This window comes from Eufriesea mexicana, unplaced genomic scaffold (assembly GCF_001483705.2).
Source record: "Eufriesea mexicana isolate 0111107269 unplaced genomic scaffold, ASM148370v2 scaffold739, whole genome shotgun sequence".
NCBI classification, from domain to species: Eukaryota; Metazoa; Arthropoda; class Insecta; order Hymenoptera; family Apidae; genus Eufriesea; species Eufriesea mexicana.
The window spans coordinates 442286-469494 of record NW_016908892.1 but is presented as its reverse complement, the minus strand read 5'-3'; the positions used below and the strand labels follow the sequence as shown (position 1 = coordinate 469494).

Below are 27209 nucleotides of genomic sequence, written 5' to 3'. Positions count from 1 at the left end.
GTGACAAATATATGCAATTAGGGCCAGCCCGTAGACAGCCGTTCCAGTTGTCACCCTCCGCGTTGTTTATATCGAGGGTTGATCGAAGGGATGCGCGTGGAAGGGTGTTTTCGAAGGGATTCGACCTCGAATGGGGTCGAAAGTTAGAGAAATTGGAGTGCATCTCGCGTGGTAACTGGTGTGACCAGTTGGTGACACTGGTGGTGTAATAATGGTCACTAATGGCACGATTTTGCGGTCGGTTCCTCGGGGAGTTTGGTCGGATTTGATAGGGTGACACTCTTAGGGTGGGCACGTTGCACGCGTTGTTTAATAAATTTGTCGATGTTCGCGGGTTTGCATATTTGACACAGACTAGGGGTCTGTAGGTGACACGGTGAGGATGATCATCGTTGTTTATGGTAACGAGACCCATATACATGGGCCAGAAGATGCCTAGCGAGTGTACGACGATCTTGACAGATTATAAATTCTATTTTCGTCAAAAACGTCTTTTATAAAGTGTAAATGGAGATTAACCAGTGGCGTCAAGGTGGCGCCCCCTCGCTCATGATAAAAAATTTTGATTCGACCATTCGCAAGCATCGCGCGAAGTTTATAAAAGTTCTCGATAAATTATAAATTCTACTTGGGCTGGAAACATTTTCAAGGCTGACGGACGTCGACAAGATGGCGTCCCGCGTCCATGATAAAAACTCTTAACTCGACCATTTGCAAGTATTACGCCAAACTTATGAAAGTTACCGATACGTTATAAGTTCTGCTTGCACTGGAAAATATTTTTTCTCCGAGGTGTCAAGCAAGGTTAACCGGTAGCAACAAGATGGCGCCGCGCGCCCATGATAAAAAACTTTAATTCTCCCATTCGCGAGTGTTACACGAAGTTCATCCGCACTGCCCATAGAAATTACTCCCGGTACCACCCCGTGGACCCCCGCGTGCCCCATCTTATCCTCGGTCGTGGAGCAGAATGGCGGCACGAGTTCTCGACTTCACAAATCTTGGCCAAATGAACTCGCGAAGCTCTTGGCACGTCCTTGCTCGCGCAATTATCTGATCTTAATAACTCGATCTAATTGCCATAGGTGTCTTCCCTAATCCGCTTCGCCGACACGGCTGCAACCTGTTGTCGTTCACTCGGTTGCACACGCTAATTTTATCGCTGTAGCAGGCTGTATAACATCGCTTCCCCGGCTTGTTTCTCCGCAGATAACGTCGCAGCCTTATCGCGGCGGGCTCGGGTTCGCTCTGGTAGATCGGTAACATTTTCATTATGCCCTGGACATGGACGTTATTAACGAGTGTCGGGTTATTAACAATCCCAATGTCGCCGAGAGTTTCCAGACTTTCAGCCAGGATCGTCTAACGAGGGCTGAAGGAGGAAGTGTCGTGGAGCTTTCGTTTCGTAAACTAGTTTCGCGTTTTAATGCTCGATCGGCTTCGCGGAATCGCGAACAAGGTAGATAACGAAGCCAGACGTGTAATTCATTAGGACGAGTGGAGGTAATTGTTTTTAACGCGCGGCTAAGTAACAGCCATCGGGGTCTATTAATTCGTTCGACTGGTATACGGTACCGGTTGGATAGTGGTGGAATTAAGAATCCAAGTTTATTACCATTGCTGAAGGGGTTTAGAGGATCCTGTTTCGAGAAGGGGACAGTTTTAATTCGTACGTGTACCCGTTTGATGAATGAAGTGCTTAATGCCACGACGATAGCATTGCGCAGTGCTTCGGCTTGCCATCAGCTTCTCTTGATACCGTAAATCCTGACAGCTGTCAGCGCGGCCTGTAAATTCGCGGTGTAATTGTTTTGCGATCGTTTCGTTTCATCAGAAGCCCTCCATCCTCGCTAATTGTCGCTTTCCCTCGAAATTTTACGTGTTTCCCTGTAATATCGAATCCACGGTCTTATCGTTGCCATTACCTGTCTGACAGCGAGAGTCGATATCGTTATTCATCTCGAAAGAGAAATTTGCATATATTTCCTCGTCACGCTAACGTGTTTTTACACGTAAAATGTGCACTGTTAGGGATTAATAATTGACCGATTCGAGTTTTCGATTTAAAGAGAGCAAAATGGCGGTTGGAATTAATAAAAGTGACGCGGAGAACTGGTACTAGTTCTCGTCTTTGGCAGCATGTCGAGGTGGCTCTCGTTGCGTTGCAGTAATTCTTCCTGTTTTATTACCTTATTTAAGTCCGCCAACCCTGTCAATCCTGCATAAATTTCTACAAATACGTGTAATTGATCGAGTATCTTTACTTGGTAATAGTAATCTCCATAAAGGAACAGAGGTGCATAATTTCCCACGAATTTCGCAGGACGTTATAGAATATCCATTGACACCCCGACCATTCCCCGTTTCCCGAAAAATCCAGCTCATTCTTCCCTACATCCCCTGACACTCGTCAAAATTCTCCACTCATTTAAATTCACAAAGACACGCCCTTTTACCACCCCATCCCAGACACCTGCGCCATCAGCAACCCTCATCGTGGCCCGAAAATTCGGCCGGAAAAAAGGAAGGAGGGAAAAATTAATCCTTCCAGTTAATCCCATCCGATACTCCACACGCGCACTTTTCCGTGCAGTCCACTTTTCCACCGGCTCTTTAAAGGGATCCCTTGGTGGCACCCCGTGAAACCTAGTCGCTGTCATGACTCGGCGCGCGCTCACCCTCGGCCGGCCACCCTCGCGCGTGCTCGCGCGCGGAACGAGAGCGCAGAAGGCAGCCGGTGGTATTCAAACATTTATGGTGGAAATATTACGGGGACGAACGATCCCGTGGGAGGTGGGCCGCGTCCTCGAGCTTACCCTCGCGTCATCTGCGCCGGCGAGATAACGTTTCCGGCGTGTCAGCCCCGATGTAAGGGGGCAGAAGGACATTGTGCTCGTCGTTGGCCGACGTGCCACGGCTAATGGCCCCTTCCCGAACGAGGAATCTTTAATTTCCACGACGTTAAGAGACACTCGTTCTCCCCGGGGCCTCGTACCGAGAAACGCGCCCCCTTGGAGTAATCTGGCCGCGCGCTTGATTCATGGGGCACGCACGCCGGGCCACGGCCTTTTCTTCCCGCTGTTTTGCGCTCTAATGTTCTCGCAGATGGCTTGTGGAGTGCGTTCTTCTTTTGTGTTCCGAGCTGCAGGAATGGAGGTTGCTTGCCGGAATTTTGCGACAGGGTGGAGTCGCTGCTGCCGCTGGCTCCGCGATAGGGGTTGAAACGGGTACATGCGCGATCGATGATTCTTTGTGGATCCAGTAGAGTCTAGGTGCTATGTAAATTAACATTCTGACTGCAACGTTGGTCATATATAACCAGCAATAGTTTCTTCTGTGACGACACGGTGGTAATTGATAACTGGAGTGCTCGAGCTACTTACAATTGTAAAACTTGAATGAAAATTGACAGCTAGTGCATTTTAAATATAACCACTAATTAGAAGATACTTTGAACAATTAAGAATTTTTATTAGAACATCGATCAAAGAAATATTAGAACAAATCTTGCATCTAGCAAGAAAAAGGAATACTTCCATGGCGTCCTGAGCGAGACGTGATTTCGGCGTAGCAATCAAAGGGTTAATGGCCTATTTCGATTTTGGTTGGCTTATACGTTGGTCCATCATTCTGACAAGCTTGCCAAGAATTTGCTCTAGGATGAAGTGTAAGAATCAGACTTAAAAGACAGAACCCCTAACATATCTCTAATTACAATAATTAACCCTTTGCACTAGAGAGGAGCCTCTCAGTCGCCATTTAATCACATTCTAATGATCGATGTTAATTAATATATCAAATCTAAAATTACTCAAATAAAATAATTCCACATCTTAATTTACATTCCATTTCTTATTATTTACAGTTTTAAAAATGTCCTCGATTTTATGGCAGAAAGTCTTCGAATTACTATTCTTTTGTATCGAAAAAGTCGCCGAGTGCAAAGGGTTAAAATACAGGGTGTTTTATTTGAATCTTCGTACTGAAAGATTTCCTAATTTATAGTTCGTTTCGAATAATATTTCGAATTATGCTTAATAATAGCATCGATAGTTTTATGTTTTAATAAATTTTCTTTTGATATAATCGTTTGAGAGATCTGCCTGATTGTGTGCACTATATTTCTCCATCTTTTCGAGTGTTATGCCTTTTCAATCACCTCTTCTTTCTACCTCGACGTACAAACGATCGCAGTTGTCCCTGCGGATTTCTTATGTCGCGAGCTTTGAACGCGGCTCGTGTGCAGCGTGTTCGGTTCAGTGACTCTTATTCTGCCAGTGCAATCGATTTAAAAGCTCGGAAATAAAGGCGCAGAGGGATGGTCGGAGGCTTTTGGGTTCATCAGAGGAGAAAATGGAATCAGAGAAGAGAAATTAGCTCTCTGTTTGCCTTTTATTCCACTTGCCAGAGTGAAATTGGTTAACCCCTTTCTCAACCCCACGATACCCTTAGGACTGGAAGTATTTATGATACATAAATAGTCGCATTTAATTTTAATGGAGGATTTAAATACAATTTATGAGTGTCACGAGAGATTGGATATATATTTTCGTTCGAGTGTTAGATAATTAATATTGGAAATTATTTAGAAATGTAATTATTATTTTATATTTTAATTCTTATCCTTTAAATGCTATTAAAAACAACATTTTTTCAGTGATTATATAACACCAATGCAATATGTCGGATTGTATAGCGGATGTCAGGTTCCAGAATAATATTCAGTTAGGGTTCCAAAATTACCTATAATTAGGGTTCCAAAAATGATTTTTCTGGAAAAAATAAATTAGCCATTGATTTACTTATTTTTACTAAAATAGGGAATTTCACGAGCTTAATATTAATTTCAGAATAATTTATGAGTCGTCCTATAATTATCAAAAATTAAGAAACAAAGTAATATTTTGCTAACTTTTTTCATTCTCTGCTTTTTTCATTTTTATTTAACGTTATTTATTCTCTGCAGTATATATATATACATCAGTGATGGTGAACCTTTTGAGCTAGGTATGCCAAAACTCCTAAGGAACCTAGCTTAACTCGAGTGCTCTGCCACGTCTAGAAATATCCATAATTTTGCGTAATTTATGTATTAAAAAGGGAGAAATATTTTAAATATATTATTTATTAAAGAAATAAAAATAAATAATTCCGATTTGACACTCGTGTCATAAGTTCGCCATCGCCGGTGAACATCCATGAGAATATAGAAAAATCATTTCACCCTTCGGTATTCAAATTTGGCTCTCGTCTTCACCCGTCACTCCAACTCTAACCAAACTCGACAGATACTTCCGTTAACGACCATAGAATTCCTCTCGAACGCGTTTCCATCAGATTTCACGGTCTCGAGATAAAGCGGCCGTCTCCACCCCGAATCACAGAAGCATAACCTTTCTCAGAAGGTGCTTGGCTGCCTGTGACGCGTTCGAAGGCTCCTTTTCTTCTCTCAGAATTTTTCCACCGACTGCTGAAGCACCCTACACCCGTCTCGCCATCTGGCCCGCTGTGTACATAGGTGACGATTTACTTTTTCCACGACGTGTCGGTCGCGGGGACAGTCGAAGGCGTGATTTTCTTTCCAATTCGACGAAAGCTCGCCCCGTAGGTCAATATTCCCCTATCTCGAGGCCAGACGTGTCGCCATGTTGTATCGACCACTCCATCCTCGCCCTTTGTAGACACCGTCGAGGGGTGGCTCGGCTGGGCGAACGCTTTTTAGTCGGAATTGGGGCTGAAACGTGGGGTACAGAGTAAACGAGTCGCGGGTATTAGCTGAGTTGGAATTCTTGGTGGGTGGGGAAGGTTATGGTCGGGGAAACATTTAAAAAAGTTTTGCGCTGTGAAAAGGTTCTCGGATCGGTAGTTCTCTGGTTATTCATTTTGACAATTTTTAGGGATTTTTATTCAATATTCTTGTCATTTTTGTTAGGAGGTAATTGGTTTAATTTTGGTAACGTTTGGGGAGATTTCGAGGATTTATAGCTGGTAGTCCAACCTGAGAAAGGAAATAAAATTTTTAGACTATACAATATAGACTGTCATAGACAGGTTATTGTGCGAGGGTATTATAACAGTAGAGTCTGATTAAGCTAATTGTTAATGGAATCATAAGTAGGTTAGTAAGTAGCATAAGCTAAATACAGTTTCCTGCTGTGCTTTGTATTAACAAGTAACTATACAATGCAAAATTGATTTCTATATTGCAAAATTTCACGTTTTGATATTTAGTAATCTGTGAGTTGTCAATTTTCGATCTTTTACCTTCATTTGGAGCTGTGATGATCATTATTTGTTATCTCAGTTGTGTCAAAATTCTACAAATTTGGAATATGAAGGATACAGATACGATGTCAAATCCGAGATCTATTTTATGACTCCTTATCGCTATCCAGAGCTAAGAAACACTACCTATCCTAAATAATGTCAAATTACTCTACGATTTTTTATCTGGAAGTACTCTACTCTAAGGCCATAATTGAAACTTTTACACCCCTGATGATTACCATATAAAAAAGATCTACCTATCCTAAATAGTGTCAAATTACTCTACGATTTCTTATATAGAGCTACTCTACTCCCAAGCTATAATTGAAATTCTTACACCCCTGATGATCCCTATCTAAGAAAGGCTTAGTTATCCTAAATAATGTCAAATTACTCTACGATTTCTTATCTAGGAGTACTCTACTTTAAAACTATAATGGAAACCCTTGTACCTCTGGTGCCCACTATTTAAGAAAGACCTACCTATTCCAAATAATGTCAAATTACTCTACGATTTCTTATCTAGGACTATTCTACTCTAAAGCTATAATTCAAATTCTTACACCCCCGATGATCACCACCTAAGAAAGACCTAGTTATCCTAAACAATGTCAAAATTCCTCAAACAACCACAGCATCTCAAACCTAAAGCCTACTCATCCCCCTTATCATTCCAAGCTTACAATGACCCACCACCCTCAAAAAATCTCTCTATTTCCACCTCTAAATTCCTCTGAATCTGAATTCCCAATTACTCCCGAGCATCATGAGCCATCAGAAGTCTAACACCTGTTTGGGTCACTCACCCTTGTTCCAAAGCAACGATCTCGAAGGAAACCCTCATGGAACCACCTCTTCTCTCCTCTCCTCTCCTTTCTTCTCCAGGAACTGTCGTTCCAGGTCAGGGAAAAGCATGGCCAGGTCAGAATGCAGCGCGTTGGGTCCGTGAAAATGCATCCCACTCGTCGACACCTGGCAACGAACGTTCCTATCCGCGATGGGCCGGCCGCGGCCTAGGGTATACACGAGGGATCGTACCGCGTCGTTTCTATTAGTTCAGTCATCGACAGTGCAAACACTCCTTTGTGGTGCGCGCGTTGTTCGAGTCGGGATGCACTTGAGACTGCGATGCTCCCCGCCGCGTGCGCGCGATTCCGCTCCGCGAGGGGAGGAGGGTTGGAGGCGTCGCGCGGAGAGACGAGGCGCGCGAACGGGGCGAAAGGAGCGGAGAGAGTGGTACGGCTCGTGACAATGTCAATGTTTGCGTCGTTGCACCGAAGCACTCTCAGAACAGCCGGAGACTGAGTGTCTTCAGGTTGTACAGGAAGAATGGATCCGTGTCGAGGGTACGTAGAACTAGTCGCTCTTTGCGGGGACTACCTCAATGAACCTCCATTAATTTCCAAGCTTTCCCCGTCACTCTGTCTCTCTCTCGCTCTCCTGCTCTCTCTGCCTTCTCCCTTTGGGTCCCCGTGGCTCTCGGATCCCTTCCTGCCCACGGAAACGTCAACGGTGTCTGGTACCGGTGTCCTCGTCGTCTCTGTGATCCTCTGCGCCTCTGACTCTGTTAGCTATATATACGTACTTAGATCGATCGATCGATCCAACTGACTCGTTTGTCCCGGTTCAGATAGCTGTTGCGTTCTTGAGTTCCCGAGAAGGGCGTGGTGGCTGTCGAACGGACGTCGTTCCTCTGTTAGAGTGCAGGTTCGTGGCCTGGGTTCTGGGAGCTTGAGGAGAAGTTAGGATTCCTGGGATTCTCGAGTGTTTGGAGGGTATAGTGTTTAAGGTGTGAGGTAGGTTCTGGGCTTTTGAGTGTCGGAGTATTTGCTCGGAGGATTCTTTTTTTCCGCACACAAGTGGATGTAGAGGGCATGAGCGAGGAGTTTCTGGTGGAGATGAAGGCTCCGAGCCGGGTGCATTTTGTAACTAGGTGATGGAAGAGGCTAAAGGACCGAGGTGTTTCTTCCATCTTGTTCCTCTTTTAGGTCCTTCGCTTGAAAATTGTATAAAGGTATCATATCAGGAAACTGTCACTTTCGAAGTGACGATGAGTAGAAAAATGAAAATATATATTTCAGCCATTGGAATGAGAGTAAGTCCCAAAATATCATAATTACTTTCATACAAACACTAGACAAGTAGTAGATTGGAAACTCCCTCTATCTCTACCTCAGCGCTATCTGTCCTAACCGACGCGTAACTAAAACCTAACCTATAAAACCATCGAGAAAGTAACATCACGGAGCAACTTACCACTCGGTGGACGCTCATATGCGAAAGCAAAGTCTCCACCTAGGTGGCCCGAGAGGCGTCGATAAACTCATAACCCCCAAATCCATACAGACACTAGACAAGGAGTAGATTGGAAACTCATCTCGTCGAACCTAACTCCCTCCACCTTACCGCCATCTGTCTTAACCAATGCGTAACTAAAACCTAACCTATAAAACCATCGAAAAACCAACATTACGGAGCAACTTATCGCTCATATGCGAAAGCAAAATCTCCACCTAGGTGGCCCGAGAGGTGTCGATAAACCCATAACCTCCAAATCCTGGATTCCCCATCTAAATCCACGAAAACGCATAACTGTCTGCGAAGATGGCGGAACCATGGTCCGGCGACGGGTAATCTTCTCACGCTCGCCTTCCGGTCGTCGGCTCCGGCTATTCCGTCTAAGCTGTCGGACATTTCAGTGCATAAATTAAGGGTCGTCGTGGAAGCGTACACGGTCACGAGCTTTCCGCGAGGTCGCTTTGCAAACGTACGGCCCCGAGGGGATTACACTTTGACACGGCGGGATACTTGTTCGGCGTGTAACAGGTCCTCGCGGAGGTGGCGTCGGCCATCAGCTGGGCCCCTCCAGGTGTTCCGGTATTTGTCGTCGAGGCCCGATCCCTGCGTGGGCGTACTTTACGAGTGGCGCGGGGGAGGCGATCGCGAGGGGTGGGTTGCGCGCGGAGATCTGATTTGCGACCGCCATTACACGCGGCCCGATCGTTGTAGCCGCAACTGTTGCATTTATGAATGCGATTACCCTTAATATATCGCGCGTGTAACTCTGGCCTGCTAATTCCGGCCCGGGTGGAGCTGGCAATAAAGTCGGGACGGACTTACGAGGGGTATTTTTTTACTACCTGTTGGTCCGCGGATGCTTCCTTTTTCTTTTCCTCCGTGCGTGTTTGCGAATGTTTGGGGGAAGGTTTATCGCTGTTCGGGTCTTGGGGACGGGTCGATGCGCGATTTGGGGTGAGTGTGGGTGATATTTTGGGGAATCGAGTGGTCGTTGAGGTGACGTGGCTCTTGGCCGACAGATATGGACGGGGTGGGGCTTGCGAGGGCTTAACTCCCTAGAATTTATTCATTTTTCTCGTCGAGTAGGATGATTCTTTGGTATATGTATGTATTTACTGTAAATTTCTCGTGGGGAGACGTTTAAAATTATTGGTGGACTGTTACAATATATATTTATACTTTTAGTTATCCGATCGTCATACTGTATACGGTGATTCCTCTAAAAATGGAGGATAGAGGCTTTAGTGTAGACGAGTGTGAAATATTTGCAGGAAACAAACTCGATATTCCAGAATAGTACTGTACGATTATTCTTTTCTAGCTTCTGTCTTTCATCAAAATTCAAGATTATTACTAAAATTTGTTGTAAAGTAATAAACATTATTACATTGATAATAGAACTGTCATCTTAAACAATAATGAATTGTATCACTAATAATAATTAATAGCAGTGTTATAATAATTCCAAACTATTCCAAAATAGCCCGTATCGATTATCGCGTTTGTATCGCAAGCGATTAAGCGATAACCTCGAAAAGTCAAAAAGCCGCAGAAAACGTCGATCGTTAATCAATGCAGCGTCTCCTGCTGCGATCCTCGGTGCACCGTGTCCGTCATCCTGGTTACCGTGTCCCGTCGAATCACGCGAGGCTGATCGCACGCTCGCGCCTCTGTTATTTACACGCTTCCTCGTGAGAGGGAGACAGAGGCGCGCCGGGCCCTTTTCCACGTTCGAACGCTCGCCGATGAACCGCGGACGGCGTCCGCGCGTGCGCAGGTGTAGCCGGGCCGTTCGCGCATGCGCGCGCGCTATCTCCGGGAGGTTAAGGCGTTTCAGATAACAGGCACTGCGGAGGACGCTCAGATACGATCTCGGAGTTAGCGCACGGAACATGACGCGTACACGAACTGATCGGAGGAATTCCAGGCGATAATGCAACAGATGACGCGATCTGAAGCGTGGTCCGGCGAATTTATGCGGCTCGCTAATGGATGTTACGGGGATGCTGTTACTATTGCTCGTTGCGTGTCGCTGATGCCTGGTACATATAGCGGATTACGTAAGCGGCTGGAATTTATTGGATGCAAGTTTCGCAGTTTGTATAGGAATGTAATAGAGTGGAATCGCGGTGATAATGGAGGTTAGGATTTATCGTGGGAGAGGATAGGATGGTGAAGCTTTTCCAATTAATATACGACGATTTAATTTCTTAACACTAAGTTTCACAGAATGTGTCATTTTGATATAATTGAAACTTCAAAAGAAAAATTACAGAATTCGTTTATTTTTAAATAAAAATAATCTTAGCAAATATTATAGATTTTAGATAAATGTGTATCTCATAGTTTCTATATTTAGGAGATTAATAATGTATAATTAATTGCTTTTAAATGTCGACGCGTGTCCATAGAGTTAGGTATACAAGAAATGTCCCCTAACCTAGTGTAAACGGAGCGCGGGATTTTTGAATGTTTGAAAATCGTTTTAAAGCGATCTACGTATACAGAATTGGCAGTAAAGTACATTTGTTCCATTTTCCAGTCGGTCGTGGCCACGTGACGTACAATTTCGTCGAACGGGACAAGAGACTGTACCAGGGTTGATCCTCCATTGCTCAGCTTCCTCTCCCACCCCTTTCTCTCCCTCCCTCTCTCTCTCTCTCCTACTTTAATAATACCAATACCCGATCCCGTTCGACGAAACGTACTTTTTACTCGGTTCGAATAAACGGACGTTCCCGGCATATAAATTCGAGCGATCTTTCTTCCATCCAGTGGACGGGCTAGGTCACTTCCGGTCGACGATTTATCATCGCGCGACAGCTGGAAATGTGCCGTGACTCCGGCCAACTATATCTCCGCGAGTCGTGTTCGATAATCGCGGCATGCCGCTTTATTTATTCGCGATTCGACCGGAAATCCACCGAGAGCCTGAGCGCTCTATGACCTAGTTAGGGGTAGCCGTCAGTCGTCGTCTGATATCGCGAAACCTACGCGTCTGATATCGTCCGATTATGCTTTTTCGTCGTGTCAGCTGGGTGTCGCTGTGCTGGAATGTAATACCGTTAATTGATTCTCATCCCGTGGCAGTTGAATGAAATTTCTTGCGGCCGCGGGAATACGCCATGAACGCGTTCCCATCGCGCTTATGCTAATCCGAGGCGAGCAGGTGTCGTGCGTGGTACGTTGGTGAAAAGGAAAAAAGGAGAGTAGCGTTGACGGGATTGCGTAATCGGTAATTTTAAGATAGCTAATACGAACTACCAGCTTCTATTGGAATCTCACTCGTCCTGAGCACTGGCTACAGGTATAAGCTCCCCGTGGCTTCTCAGAAGACTCTGTACCTTTCGTTTCTCGGAGTTTCCCGAAGAATATTAAATAGTAGATCGACGAGTGGCTAGTTGCAATAATAATCAGACCCCGAATTTTTTCACTTCGATTGCAACTCGAACTAGACTCACGGAATTCCCAAGAAACGATTAATTTTAATTCACAGTTCCTCAGACCCGATTTTCAAAGTTGCCCAACTATATAGTTCTCATCTGGAAGCTTCGCAAATCCATCAGACTAGAGTCTCAGATCCAAGAATTCCAAATAAACAATTAATTTTAATTCAGAATTCCTTAGACCCGATTTTCAAAGTTGTCCAACGATAGTTCCCTGCTGAAAACCTCGCAATTCCCTCAGACCCGATTTTCAAAGTTGTCCAACTACAGTTCTCACCTGGAAACCTTGTAAATCTCTCAGACTAGAGTCTCAGATCCAAGAATTCCAAATAAACAATTAATTTTAATTCAGAATTCCTTAGACCCGATTTTCAAAGTTGTCCATCGATAGTGCCCACTTGGAAACCTCGCAACTCTCTCAGACCCGATTTTCAAAGTTGTCTAACTATAGTTCTCACCTGGAAACCTTGTAAATCTCTCAGACTAGAGTCTCAGATCAAAGAATTCCAAATAAACTATTAATTTTAATTTTGAATTCCTCAAACCCGATTTTCAAAGTTGTCCAACTACAGTTCTCATCTGAAAACCTCGCAACTCACTCAAGCTAGAGTCTCAGACCCGATTTTCAAAGTTGTCCAACTATAGTTCCTACTTGGAAGCCTTGCAAATCTCTCAAACTAGAGTCTCATACCCGATTTTTAAAGTTATCCAACTATAGTACCTACATGGAAACCACGCAACTCGCTCAATCTAGAGTCTCAGATCCGATTTTCAAAGTTGTTCAATTATAGTTCCCATCTGGAAACCTTGCAACTCCCTCAAACTAGAGTCGCAGACCTAAGAGTTCCAAACAATTATTAATTTTACTTCACAATTCCTCAAACCCGATTTTCAAAGTTGTCTAGTATAGTTCCCATCTAGAAACCTTGCAAATCTGCCAGACTAGAGTCACAGACCTAAGAGTTCCAAAGAAACGATTAATTTTAATTCAGAATTCCTCAGACCCGATTTTCAAAGTTGTCCAACTATAGTACCTACATGGAAATCATACAACCCCCTCAGTCTAGAGTCTCAGACCTAAGACTTCCAAAGAAACGATTAATTTTAATTCTGTATTCCTCAAACCCGATTTTTAATGTTGTCTAGCGATAGTTCCCACCTGGAAACCTTGCAAATCTGCCAGACTAGAGTCACAGACCTAAGAGTTCCAAAGAAACGATTAATTTTAATTCAGAATTCCTCAGACCCGATTTTCAAAGTTGTCCAACGCTAGTTCCCATCACTCCCCACCCTGTGGGACTGAGCAAATCGTCCACTTTATCAGTCCATCGTCGATCCCTCTTACGATCCACCACACCTAACAGCACGAACTCGCCCAAGTTCTCGGAACGCCTCGCACACGCACAGGTTGTCCGGCAGAATTCGCGCGATCGGTTGGTGTCTGGTGTTCCACGCGGCCTCTCCTCTCTGCCTCTCTCCTCCTCGCCGTGAACCTGTCCTTAACGTGACGCGAGTAGGTTTCCGCGTCAGCGTGGAACATTTACAATGTGGCTAGAGGCGCGCTTAATATGCGTGGGCGTCGGAGCCGCGGTGCGTGATTCAAGGCGGGTTCTCACGAGCCACTCGTGCTCGGCGGCGCGCGGCAGGCGGCGGATGGGGCGAAGGAAAAGTGACGAAGACGCGCACGGAGGCGACGGGCAACGGTACGCGTTCGATCGTTTAGGAATTCGCGAATAATTTAAACGGGAGTAAAGATGCGACCGGTACTCGATAGGCTCTCGTCGCGTGCTCTCACGAACGTCGCGTGGTGGCCACGTAACAGGGCGACGGGGCACCGGCAATTTATTTTCTTCCCTCATCTTCCTGTTTCCCAATTTTTTCCAATTTTTTCCAACTTCCCCCCCTCCCTTTTTCCTCGTTTTTCGTGATCGATTCCACGTTGTACCGTCAACATGCTTGATTATTAACATCGAACCTGCCACGACCGGTCGAATGACCGGTAGGTGCAAAAATTAAACCCTTATACCGCAGTAACGAGTCTAACTCGTCGTGACTTTTTCATACTAATCCCCGTAAACATAAATTACAGTCGCATTAGACTGGAATTATGTTTAACGTGTCTCAACACGCCGAACATTTTTATCATTTTATTGCGAGTAAAACAGGAATGCAGTAGCTGATCAAAATTGAATTATTTTTAAATGTACCGTTTCTTATAATTAATTCATAGTACTGCAGGGGATTGAAGAAGATCGTTGAGAAAGATACATTAAAAAGAAAATATTAAATAAAATATCCAAAAGGAGAAATTAAATATTTGATAAGAAATATTAAAATATTAAATTTTGATTGAAAATTTTGAAATTTTAGTCATGGTGACGATCTTAAATCTGTATTAATCTATAATAATTCTGTAATGGACTCCCAAAATTAATGAAATGCGGAAATAAAATTTGTATTAACTGTGGTTAGTGAAAAGGAATAATAATTCTAGTAAAATGGGAAGAAAATTGGGAGGAATGTAATGAAACGGTGGTTTTATCTTCGAGACGTGGTAGTTGAGAAATTTGGTACAAGTGGCAATCGGTATTGCGATTGTGTCACACGAAGTTACGAAACGAGGGAGTCGCCTTTTAGGCTCCGATAAGACGTCCAGTTCCGTACCTAATTATCATGTATTGCGTGTACGTTGCGGGCTCGAGGAAAGAGCTGACATTCCGGAATTCACTGCCGTTCGAAATACCTACGAATCCGTAATATCGACGCTGCGAGACGATTTCCAACGACGTTCGTTCATTATGCATCGTCATGCAGACGCCATTCCTCGTAGCATTGAATAATTTCGATTTTTACGATCTACAAACGTCTGGGATAACAGTTCGTCGAAGTACGTTAGACTTTCCTAGCCTTCCTAGGTTATTCTGGATTCAGTCTGCGAAACTGGCGAGTTTCAGATATTTTCAGTAATTTCTATTTATACTCGTTGTCAGATAACGCAAAAATTTTACGAAAGAATTTTCTAAATCACAACATATTCTATATCTATATATTCTATATTTATCGAGGATCTGTGAGAATATTTAAATTTATCGATGCATTTATATATTCTAAAATACGCAATTATTAATTGCAGTAGATTAGTTAAATTTTCCAAAATTTTTTAAATTAATGTTCTTTTTCATTTTTAACCCCGTCGAGAATTTTTACGCTTTTCGTATTACCTCTTTCTTGTTTCTCTTTTAATATTGTATATCTATATTTTCTATATTAATCGAGAATCTGTGAGAATATTTAGATTCATTATTTATGGATTGATATATTTTAAAATACGCTATTATTAATTGCAATAAATTCGTTAAATTAGTGAGTTTTAGATATTTTCAGTAATAACTGCTTATATTCGTTGTCAGAAAGTACAAAAATTTCTGAAAATAATTTTATAAATCACAGCATATTCTATATTTATATATTATTTATTAATCGAGGATCTGTGAGAATATTTAAATTTATTATTTATATATTTTATATATTTATATTCGTTGTCAGAAAATACAAAAATTTCTCAAAAATATTTTCTAAATCGCAAAATATTCTATATTAATTCAGGATCTGAATATTTAAATTTATTATTTATGGATTAATATATTTTAAAATACGCAATTATTAATTGCAGTAGATTAGTTAAATTTTCCAAAATTCTTTAAATTAATATTCTTTTTCATTTTTAACCCTGTCGAGGATTTTTACGCTTTTCGTATTACCTCTTTGTTGTTTCTCTTTTAATTTATGCGTGTTTATTATTACGCGAACGTTTCTCGTTTTACCGTATCTTTCACCGGCGAAACGGAGCCTTAAATTAGTATTATTTTTAGAATTTTAATAAATCTCCAGTTATACTCGGATTCCTCGGGGAATAAGCTGCTCGTATAACTATTTATTATTACACATGACTGTCATTATATGTAATTTCTCGTTGAAATAATCCTTATTTTTAATATAATAATTAACCGGTTATTTGAGCTGCCATAAATTAATTCATTGAACGGGAGCTCGTTCAATTATAATATAGCGACTGTAGCGTGGTTAATTATACTAGCTTTGAACCTAGGTAGAAAAATTCCAACCACTATGGTATAATTAATTCTACGGTACCGCGATGATAATTATTCCGTATTATACCGACTAAGACGTCGTTCGGATAAACAGAATTGAGCAAAGGATATTTTCACATGGCACCTAGCACTATTTCCTCTCCGAACGTGACGATATCTCAAGTATTTTCCCTTTCGATGACGCCTCCCCTCTATCCGTCCTTTTTTTCCCTATAATGCATATCATCGTCGCCACTAACTAGAACGTACGTGTAGCGTACGTGATTATGAATATACTCGACGTGCCCACCTGAATATCGAAGCAGGTGTCCCCATTCATTCAGCGAACTCGCTGTCTACTCGAGCGAGCGTTGCCTGTAGCGTGGTATTCAAGTGTCTGCAGAGCATAATCGAGTGTTCTCCGTGACATTATCATTATGAACGTTTCCCGTTCGAATTGGTCGCCAAACGAGGCCTGTGCTTTTACGCGCACTCGTCCCCGATTCGCGTCTTCGTCGGCTTCTCTTTGCCCGACGATCCTTATCCTCGCTGCGAGATCCTTGCCCTTGTTTAATTTCGATCTTGTTCCTTGAGTTGGAAAATAAATTTCACGCGATACTTCCGAGCATGCAATATCGAGAGATTGGACAGCAGAGAAGGCTAGATAATTATTTCTCCCCGGCCATCGCAGATCCCCCCATTTCCATATATTTGGATACTAGTCTGCGCTAATCGCCAGAATTTTCTCGTTATTATGTATGATACGTAATTTATAATAATGTCGAATGAATATACAGATTTATTAAAAGAAACCAAGCTTCACTCGAAATCTCAAAAGCATTTTACAAAAATTTACGAGACATCCCCTTTGAAATAGGCTAAGTTCTGTTTGAAAATTTTTTTCAAATTTTATTAAAATTATTAAAATTATTAATATAAAAATATTAAAAATTTTTGAAATAAATCGCAGTTCAGGAAATAAGTGAGAAATTTTGTAATATCTTAAGGAAAACAAACATATACAGGGTGTCCTGTTTAAAGTTTCTCACCTATTTCCTAAGCTACAATATCCTAAAGAAGTTTTATAGTATCTTTGTAGTAACTTTATAATATCCTAAAGAAGACAAACATATACAGGGTGTCCTATTATAAAGTACAAAATTCAGTTGTACCCCCATCCACCCTAACCTTAAAATTGTTCAAAAATTGCTATTCTTTTACAATTCTTCGTCGTTCCTATTCTAATTTTAACTTCGTTTCAGATATTGCTTAATTAAGAAATAAACAAAAATGTTAGATTTATGTATATCATTTATTTATCATTCTGGAATGGCTATAGAACTTTGATATATAGCTATATATGGCTATAGCATTGTATAAATGGCTACACTCTGTACTATATTACTAATTCTTAATATCTCTAGCGATAATTGATCCATCTATTGATTGTTCTTGCATTGCTATGCAGTGTAGCTGATCAGTGTATAGATTAATCCAATGGATATAGAACTGCATAGATGGGTAGCCTTAGTACTGTATTGTAAACTGTTAATATCTCGAGCGATAATCGATGTGTCTTTTGTCATTCTAGAGTTGCTATAGAATATAAATCATCAGTGAACACATTAATCCAACGGCTACAGCACTGTTGATAGCTGTACTCGGTACTGTATTGCCAATTTTGTATATCTCTAGCGATAACTGATCCATCTATTGATAATTCTAGCATTGCATCCATCCTAACCTTAAAATTGTTCAAAAATTGGTATTCTTTTACAATTTTTCGTCGTTCCTGTTCTAATTCTAACTTCATTTCAGACATTGCTTAATTAAAATGTGAGACTTATGTATATCGGTTAGTGAATTAGCCAATTTCCCTCGGCCATGTAAGATTCTTTATTTCCTCGTCTTCGTCTCAGCCCCAGTGTGTAATTTGAATCATCGACAGTGGCGAAATGAAGCAGGTGTTTCACTTTTACCCAAAGAGAGTGACCTCTGCGTTGAAACACTTACCCAATCCGTAAGTGTAACTCTTGGCAAGCATTAGATGGAATCGTGGACGCCGATGTGACACGGTCCGATGGCAGAGCCGAAACCTCGGGCGTGTAGACGACGCCTCGCGTGACGCTGCGACATGTGTTCGACATTCGAGTAGTGACGTGATGGAACGAACCGCGATTTTTCCATTCCAGCCGCGTACTCGCGCGAACAATTAGGCTCGTCGCTGAATTCCTCGCGCGCTTTTCGCTCGCCCGATGTTCCAGTAGCTCTCGTGGATTATTCCAGCGATCCTCGACGAGGTACCGTTGCTAGGGTACGCGTCGAAGACGTCGACATACCATCTAGGGAGCACGGTACGACAAAATAAAGAAACGAGGAAAAGGAAGGAGAAATATGGAAAAGAAAAATGGGTCAGTGACAGTGAAAATTCGTATCTAGAGATTGTTGATCAATTTCATGTAGAAATCTGAAATGAAACTGAGAGAAATGGAATGGGAAATAGGAAAAATTCGGAGGAGCGATGTCAACTGTAAATTAATATTTGGAAAAGGAAAATATTACGTGAAACCCTGAAATTAAGTAGAACAGAAGGAATAAAATCGTTAATAGGAAGAATTTTTGAGGGGGGCAATTCAAATTCGTACCTAGACGTTAAGTAGGAATTAATAATATTAAAAAAATATTAAAATCCCAAAATCAAGTATTAAAAAAGAAAAGAAAATAATTATTAGAATTCTGAAAAGGTGCATTTAAAATTCCTCAAAATCCTAAAATCAAGTATCAAAAAGAAAGTAAAATAGTTAATAGAAAGAATTTCAAAGAAATGCAATTAAAATTCGTACTCAGACATTAACTAGTAACTAACAAAAAGAAAAAAAGAATATTACGTAAAATCCTAAAATCAAGTATTAAAAGAAAAAAGAAAAATTATTAGAAAAAATTCTGAAGAGGTGCAATTAAAATTTGTATTTAGATATTAACTAGGTACTAATAAAAGAAAATATGTATATATATATTTTCTTAAAATGAAGTTGAAAAAAAGTAAAAAAATAGGGGATGAAATAAATAGGAGGGAAAATTGGGAAGAGTGCGAGCGAATGTTTGATATCCAGGCGTTACGTGGCAAGGGGTAGAGTGGGCCACGCAGTGTTTACTGCCGCGTATCGATCATCGTGCCACGGAGCAAGGGCAACATTAGAGGGCTCATTACGTTCGTATCCTTCGCTACAACAATGGCTACTTGGCATTCGCGTTATGCCGCCGGCTCGACATTGTTCTCCGCGACCGTTTCACGGGGCACCATGGGCATACGTGGGATTCAATCGAAGGGCAATGCGTCTTCCGCTGCATCCCGCGTCCTCCTCGATCCTTGAACAAATGGGACCCGCGGCAAAAAGGAGAGCCCCGCGAGATTCGTACGGATTGAACGGAGGGAACACGGGGATAAGAAATCTTCTCCTTCAGTTTCTTTTCGCTCCACCTTTCCTCTCTTCCGCTTCTTTTTTCCTTCCTCGCGAAAGAATTACGAGTTTTGTGATTTGTTCGAGGGGATTTATTGGCTCCAGATGAAGAAGATTACTTCAGCGTCCAGAGTTAATCTCGAACTTCTTCCAGTATTCCTCTTTTTATATTTCTCTTTTCCTTTTCTTCCGAATAATGAGTTTTGTGATTTATTCGAGGGTGCTTATTAGATTTAGGCGAAGAAAATTAATTTATCTTCGAAAAATCGTCTGAAATAATTTTTTTCTATTTTCTGTAATGTTCTGTTTAATTATTTATTTATTAATTTATTTTCCTTTCTTTTCTTAATATTTTTTAATATAATTTCTCTTTCATTTCGCGATAGAAGTTTCAGATTCTTTATTCGGGTTTTCGAAACGAGAGATACTATGAAATATTGGAAGAAATGGGGGGTGCATTGTGGGGCACGAGATTCACGGTGATTTTTCTTTGTGTTGCAGCAAATCTTGCAAAAATCGTCAGTCTCCGTGGAGATTGAAGTGAGGCCCAGGCAACTGGTCCCAGATACCAACTGTTTCATCGACTACCTGCCGCAATTGCAGAACATCTCGAAGGCGATTTCCGGGGCACAGCCAATCTACACGCTCATGGTGCCGCTTGTAGGTGAGTCAATTTCCAACTTTCAAACTCTTTTCGTACATTTCTTATAGATTTATGACAACATCGCTCAATCAATGCACGAGAAAAATTTTTCGAACTTAAAAATTTTGCGTTCCCAAGATTCCAAATTTTGCAGTTCTATCATGACTCAAAATTCTCACAGTTCAATCAAGAAGAGAAATATAAATTATGTAAATCAAATACAAATACGTTCGTGAATCAATAATTCATTTAATTCAGTTAATTGGAATCACGTCAATGATTCGAGAGGTAAAATAATTAAATTTATTACGTAAATAATCGCAAGAAAATAGTTGCATCGTTACCATATTAAAGATATCGATATTCCTGATCAAGAAAATACGATTAAAATAAAATGAAAGACGGAATGAAGCAAAATTAACATATCATGCAGACTGTTGGAACACCAACACCCACGAGAATGCCTCCGTGGTATGTACTGTGCGTCCGAGGAAAGAAGGCACAGCGTGTTTACATCCTTACAACTGATTAAGGGGACAGTACAGTATGACATAACCTCTATCGCAACCTTTCTTTAAAAATTCATAGAAAACGTTTGACACAAGGTAGCAGTGCAAATTTTTCACAGACTTCGCTTTTAACTTTAATCTAAATACAAAAATATTCAGATAAAGAATATCATAACAGGAATCGTAGTTACTGCCTGCAAACTAGGCAACTAGGATCACAGATTCACGATATTAGTCGAAAATGTCAATACAATCGAATAATTCGTTCAAAAAGCTATAGGAATTAAAATGACTATAGCAATTCAATAGATTTTGGTTCCCTCATTTATGCAAAAATTTTTAGCTCACATCAAACAACGTCGGCATACTTTAAACTAATTCCGAGACGACTAAGAAGAAGGCACTTTACAAATTTCATTTTGCGATCAATATATACATTTACAAGATAAAACCATAATTATGAAATTTAACCCTTTGCACTCGAGAGATGACTCTCAGTCACCATTTAATCAAATTCTAAAGATCGACGTTAATTAATATATGAAATATAAAATTTCCTAACGATGTGCGGAATGTCGAAGAAAAATAATTCTACGTTTCAATTTGCGTTATGAAATTTAACCCTTTGCACTCGAGAGATGACTCTCAGTCACCATTTAATCAAATTCTAAAGATCGACGTTAGTTAATATATCAAATATAAAATTACCTAACGATGTGCGGAATGTCGAAGAAAAATAATTCTACGTTTCAATTTGCGCATGATTTCTCATGCACCATTTTCAAAATTTCGTCGTCTCTATGACAGAAAGTCTTGGAATTACAATTTTTCTGTAACGAAAAAGTCGTCAAGTGCAAAAGGTTAATTACAGCTATCTTCACATTGTTGAAACTGGCCACATGTTATTCCTAAGCCAATCGCTATATATATATATATTTACTTATTGTCAGCTAGACAGATTGTAAATAAATAATAAGGAAGGTCGAAAAAGAAATTTTTAGCTCAGTGGAGTTAATCAGCGGTGAGGATGTAAACACGCTGTGCCTTCTTTTCCCGAACGCGCTATAGGTACACGTACTCGGCGCGCACGCAAGTGCACCGAAAAGAATCGATCGCTTAATCGCGCGGCAGGGGTTGGGGGTTAATTATCTGCGATATTCGGCGTGAGAGCGGAGCGGAGGCAATTTGCTCGTAACGCGAGCCACGAGGAAGAGACGAAATAATTCTGCACGGTCTCCAGGAGCGTCTCTGAACCGGTTGACCCCCGCTCTCCCGGCGGGCGAATTGTGGGGGGGGGGGGGGGGGGAGGAGAAAAAGTAAAACGTATGAAATAATCGGCGATAAATAACGAGCGGGAGGTCGTGACTCGCGCGCGAGCACGCGTGCGACCGTGTCTCGTGGGCCTATGCCCGCGGACCGAAAATAAAAGGGGGCCCCACGCCAATCGATCGGCCCGGGTATCGTGAACCCGCCTCCGCGTCTTGCTTTCTTTCTATTTTTATGGTCTTTCCTTTTCTTTCTTTTCTTTTGCTTCCTCCTTGATTTCTTATATTATTTTTCTTGGACTTTTAGGGGGAGGGGGTGAAGATTTGGGATTTTATTGGGCCTCGTAATGCGTTGGATTGGGATGTTTGTATATGATAATAAAAGTCGATGTTAATTTTGTTAAAAATATAGTAGCTACGCGTTTTCGAGGATTATAAAAATAAAATTTTAACCCTTTGGAAGCTTTTACTATTGATGCTGGTGTATATTCGGCTCCACGCGTTGATTTAATTTTATTTTTATGGTCTTTCTTTTCTTTTCTTTTCTTTTTCTTCTTCTTCGATTTCTTATGTTATTTTTCTTGGATTTCTTGTGGGGAAGGGGTGAAGATTTGGGGTCTTATTGGGCCTTAAAGTGCGTTAGGTTGGGTTGTTTGCGTAGGATAATAAAAGTTGATATTAGTTTTGCCAGAAATATAGTAGCTATGTGTCCCATAATTATAAAAATAAAATTTTGAATCCTGTGGTAGCTCGTGGTATTGATGTTAGCGTAAATTCACCTTGATGCTTTGATTTCCTTTGATTTCTGTGGTCTTTCCTCTCTTTTCTTTTCTTTTTCTTCTTCCTTGATTTCTGTGGTCTTTCCTCTCTTTTCTTTTCTTTTTCTTCTTCCTTGATTTCTTATATTATTTTTCTTGGATATTTTTGGGAGAGGGGGTGAAGATTTGGGGTCTTATTGGGCCTCGTAATGCGTTGGGTTAGGATGTTTGTATATGACCAAAGGTAGATATTAATTCTGTCAAAAATATAGTAGCTATATTTCTTGTGTTTTCGTTAATTATAAGAATAAAATTTTGAACCCTTTTGTAGCTCGTGGTGTTGTTACTAAAATTGTTAGCCTCTAATATGTGTGTAAATATGATATATTTACATATTTGTAGCAGATGATGAGTATATAGTATATTTCGCAATATTATAGTAGATAAAATAGTAGTTAAAAGAATTGGAAACTAAAGAAATTTCAACAAATATATAATTCATTTTATCGGAATAGGAGTCTCATTAAAAATCAATATAAATTTTACAACAAACATTTACATGCTTTTAGTAATTCAAGGACCAAAGTAAATATCCTATATTATGTATAATTAACTAAATTTATTATACTCTTTTCATACCGCTTTCGAATAGTCGTCCTATTTATATGTTTACTCATACTCCTCTTATATCTTGAAAAGCCTATTCCTGTTTTCGTAATCACGTCAATAGCAAATAACCGATTAACATAACGAGTATACAAATATTCCAAGTACTCTAATATTTGCTCAGTGCTCACGAAACTAATTTCAATCTCTCTCCCAACATTCGAAACTTCTCGAAACCAAAAGCACCACATATTTCATTAAATGTAAGTAATCAATGAAATCATTATTATAAAATTTAATTACTGTTGCTTCACACTGGTGGAACAAGCCAATCTTCTTAACCCTTTGCACTTGGCGATCTTTTCATTACAGAAACATAGTAATTCGAAGACTTGCTGCCATAAAATCGACGATATTTTCAAAACGATAATTAAGCACTGCAAATTAACCCCTTGGCTACTGTGGGCTTAGAAATTTTGCGTTTGTAACACACAGGACGCCTATAAGCGCTTAGAAATTTTGCGTTTGTGACACAGAGAGCGTCTATAGGCGCTCGGCGTAGTTTGGCTTTCTGACACGGAGGGCGCTTGTTCTCACAAAAATGGCGCAGATCGTAACTCAATTCCTGCCGTATGTTATAGCCACTACGTATCGAAGTCTGCCGTAGTCAAGGGGTCAATTGTAAGACATAGAATTATTTTACCTCGATATTCCACGTGTCGTTGGACAATTTAAAATTCGAGGTATTAATTAACAATGATCTCTAGAATTTGATTAAATAGTGACTGAGAGTCGTCTCTCGAGTGCAAAGGGTTAATATCCCTAAGCCTAATCATCACACAATCGTTTACTCATTATCATCTACGCGAATTTAATGATCTCTAGAATTTGATTAAATAGTGACTGAGAGTTGCCTCTCGAGTGCAAAGGGTTAATATCCCTAAGCCTAATCATCACACAATCGTTTGCTCACTATCATCTACACGAATCGCAAATAAAATCATCAAAATGGAAAAAATTTCACATGGTATCCGAAAATTATACCCAAACTCGATTGTCAGTTTCTCGTCGAAATTAATTTCCCCTCGCCTCTCATATCGACACGATATTCCACGTAAATCCGAACCGTGTTCGCAGGAAACCTTTAAACCGAGTAATTCGTATCTAACGATTTAATGGAGAAAGCAATTAGTCGAAAATTGCAAATTGATGACACGAATTTCTAAAATTACCGCGCAATTCATCCGCGCTTGTTATTCCCTTCTCAAAATTCTCGACACGTTTCATTCGATCTCTCGTCGCTATTAAAAAGCTGGCCCGAGGCCGATCGTGTCATCGGGGGAACATCATCATCGGGTCATGGCATAGGTCAAAGCGATGCGCAAATATGTTACTCACCTTGCTGACCACGATCATCATTGTCGTCATCAGTGTCTTGGTCATCGGCCGTTCGCAGAATCTTCCTTTCCCTTCTTCGCCAACTTGAGATCCCGATAATTTGCTCTCTCATTGGCACACTTGTAACGCGTTGCCTGCCGTTGCGTTTCGTGATACAAATTGAGACGCAAATTGGATAATTTGCTACTTATTTGTTTGCCATTAGCCGACCATCAATCCTGTTTGACGTGAAATCGTTTGTAATGCTTTGCTCGTACGATAGACTAGTTGTGAGAAAATTACACGTGCGTTTAGAGGTGTGTCTGGTAAAGGCAGTGATTAGGCTGATTGCAGTCTGCAAATTAATTTCGTCGTGCTGATTGCGAGCACGTAAATGCGCACACTTAACGGTCAATACCATTTAGAATCTTCTATTTAAATTTTAAATTAAATATTTATTTAATAGGCCTGTTTTCGTGTACTAAATGCTGCTTTCCGTTATTGCGTTTATCATACCGAAGCAATTTTAGTAATTAAATATTGTTAAATACCATTCCATCGTAGTATTCGCGGAGAAATTTAAAGTCCATATTTATACTGATCCCAGATCCCTTTTAAGTCCTGTTAATTTAACCTAGACCTGTAATTTAGTTCTGTTAACTTGCACTAGAAAGACGTGCCACGCACGTCGAGATGCTTTTGTTCCAAAATCGCCAGCGACGTGTACACCACGTCGATGGGCATTTATCATAGAAATAAAAATAACGTGGGCTGCACGTCGGCTAACAACCAAGATTGTTCATTTCTCGAGTTATAGTTCCAGAATGCACAGTGTGGCATAGTGTCATCGATATCTTGGAAATATTTCAGAATCGATGCAGTATCTCGCGACGCCAATGTGACACCTTACGCGTGTTACACTGTAGCGCACGGCACTGCAATCGTGAGTTTATTGGTAGCGCAAGTGGTTAGAAAAATTTTCTTCGAAGCTCTGCTAAATTTTGTAACACGAGTTCTAATAGTAAAAAAGTCGTCGCATTAATATCTCAGAAAAGTATAAATAATTATTCGGAAAATAGTTTAAAATAAATGCACAACTCGATTAGAATCGTTCTAAAATTCACTTGGAATAAAATAAATGCAGTAAATACTGCTTCCTTCTATTTCCTTTATCAAAGCAATATTTTCTTAATTAGGTATAATTAAATACCACCCCATTTGGAATTTTCTTTTTTGGGAGCAGTTTAAAAATTCGTGATTTCGTAATAGGAATTCTTAATTTTACTTATAAATTTTTGGGGAGGATTTAAATACATTTTGTTATCTCGCTTGTCTTGTAGTTTTATGCTGATATAATGAAGAGTATTATCGTAGTATTATGGTAATTATGATAGTATTATGGAGCTTCTTTAAATTATTCTTGAGATAATAACAGCTAATTTTACAATTATTTATACTGATCCTAGACGTTTCAGATCGCATTTAATCAGCTCAAAAATTTTTCTTCGACATTTTGCTCTGCTAAATTTCGAACCACGAGTTGAAATAGTAAATTGGTCTCATTGGCGTCTCAGACGAGCATGAATAATTAGGCGGAACATAGTTTAAAATAACTGCACGAATGGATAAGAGTCGTTCTAAGATTCACGGTCGATTAAAATTAGCGAATCCGAATCCAACGAACGGTCTGCTCTTTACACTCGGCGAATTATAAAATTTAATTGCCAAAAAACGGCTTTACGACTCTAAGCAACTCGTTTCGCAATGTACACGGGATCGATCTCTTCCGTCCAATCATCGACGTCCTTCGTCCGTCACGTCTCATCGTTTCCTACGAATATGTTCGGAGAAAGCACGGTACCTAGGGTTACGTCACATTTCTCTGGCGAAGTACGCGCATAAACGGGGTTATCGACCGTTCGAAGAACAAGTCCAAAAATAATTTCCCCGATACAGGGAGTTTCGCTTTTTACCGGCAAAAGCGACAGTCCGTTAGGTTCGACGGTAATTACCGGTACGCACGAGCGTACTTTAGCATGGCAATTACCCAATTACCGAGCCTCGTGTGCACTGTCGAATTGGCGTGCTCGAGATGGAGCCCCAGGCGATCGTACACTCCCGTCCATAAGTCACCGGACGCTGCGAAGAATTCCTCCGGCAGCGCCGCCATTTTGAAACGAGCTTCCGTACGGCCGCAGAATTTCGCCTTTCCGATCGCGATTTCCGTCGAAAATTCGTGCAATTTATGAATAAATCTTAATTTTCCATGAATTTTGACGGTCCCAATTTAATTTTGTGTATATTTTAATAGTAGGATTAAATGAAGAATTTCTGAGGAATTTCTGAGGAATTTGATGTAATTGTTTTACTATATTAAATTTTCGATTTTATGCGAAATTTTGGTCACTTCATTCGTCAGAATTAGGTAAAATTACGTGCATTGGAATTTTTCTGAAAATAATAGTGATGTAAAGGGAATGTAGCAGGA

At 40.7% G+C, this 27209-nt stretch overlaps 1 protein-coding gene across 1 annotated transcript in view; it reads left to right on the top strand.

Annotated features, from left to right (window-relative positions):
• Positions 1-27209, top strand: part of LOC108546631 (telomerase-binding protein EST1A) — a 229031-nt gene that overhangs the window by 179205 nt on the left and 22617 nt on the right. The window contains 1 exon segment of the mRNA XM_017898834.1: positions 20065-20227. Within this exon segment, the coding sequence (XP_017754323.1) occupies positions 20065-20227 (163 nt within the window).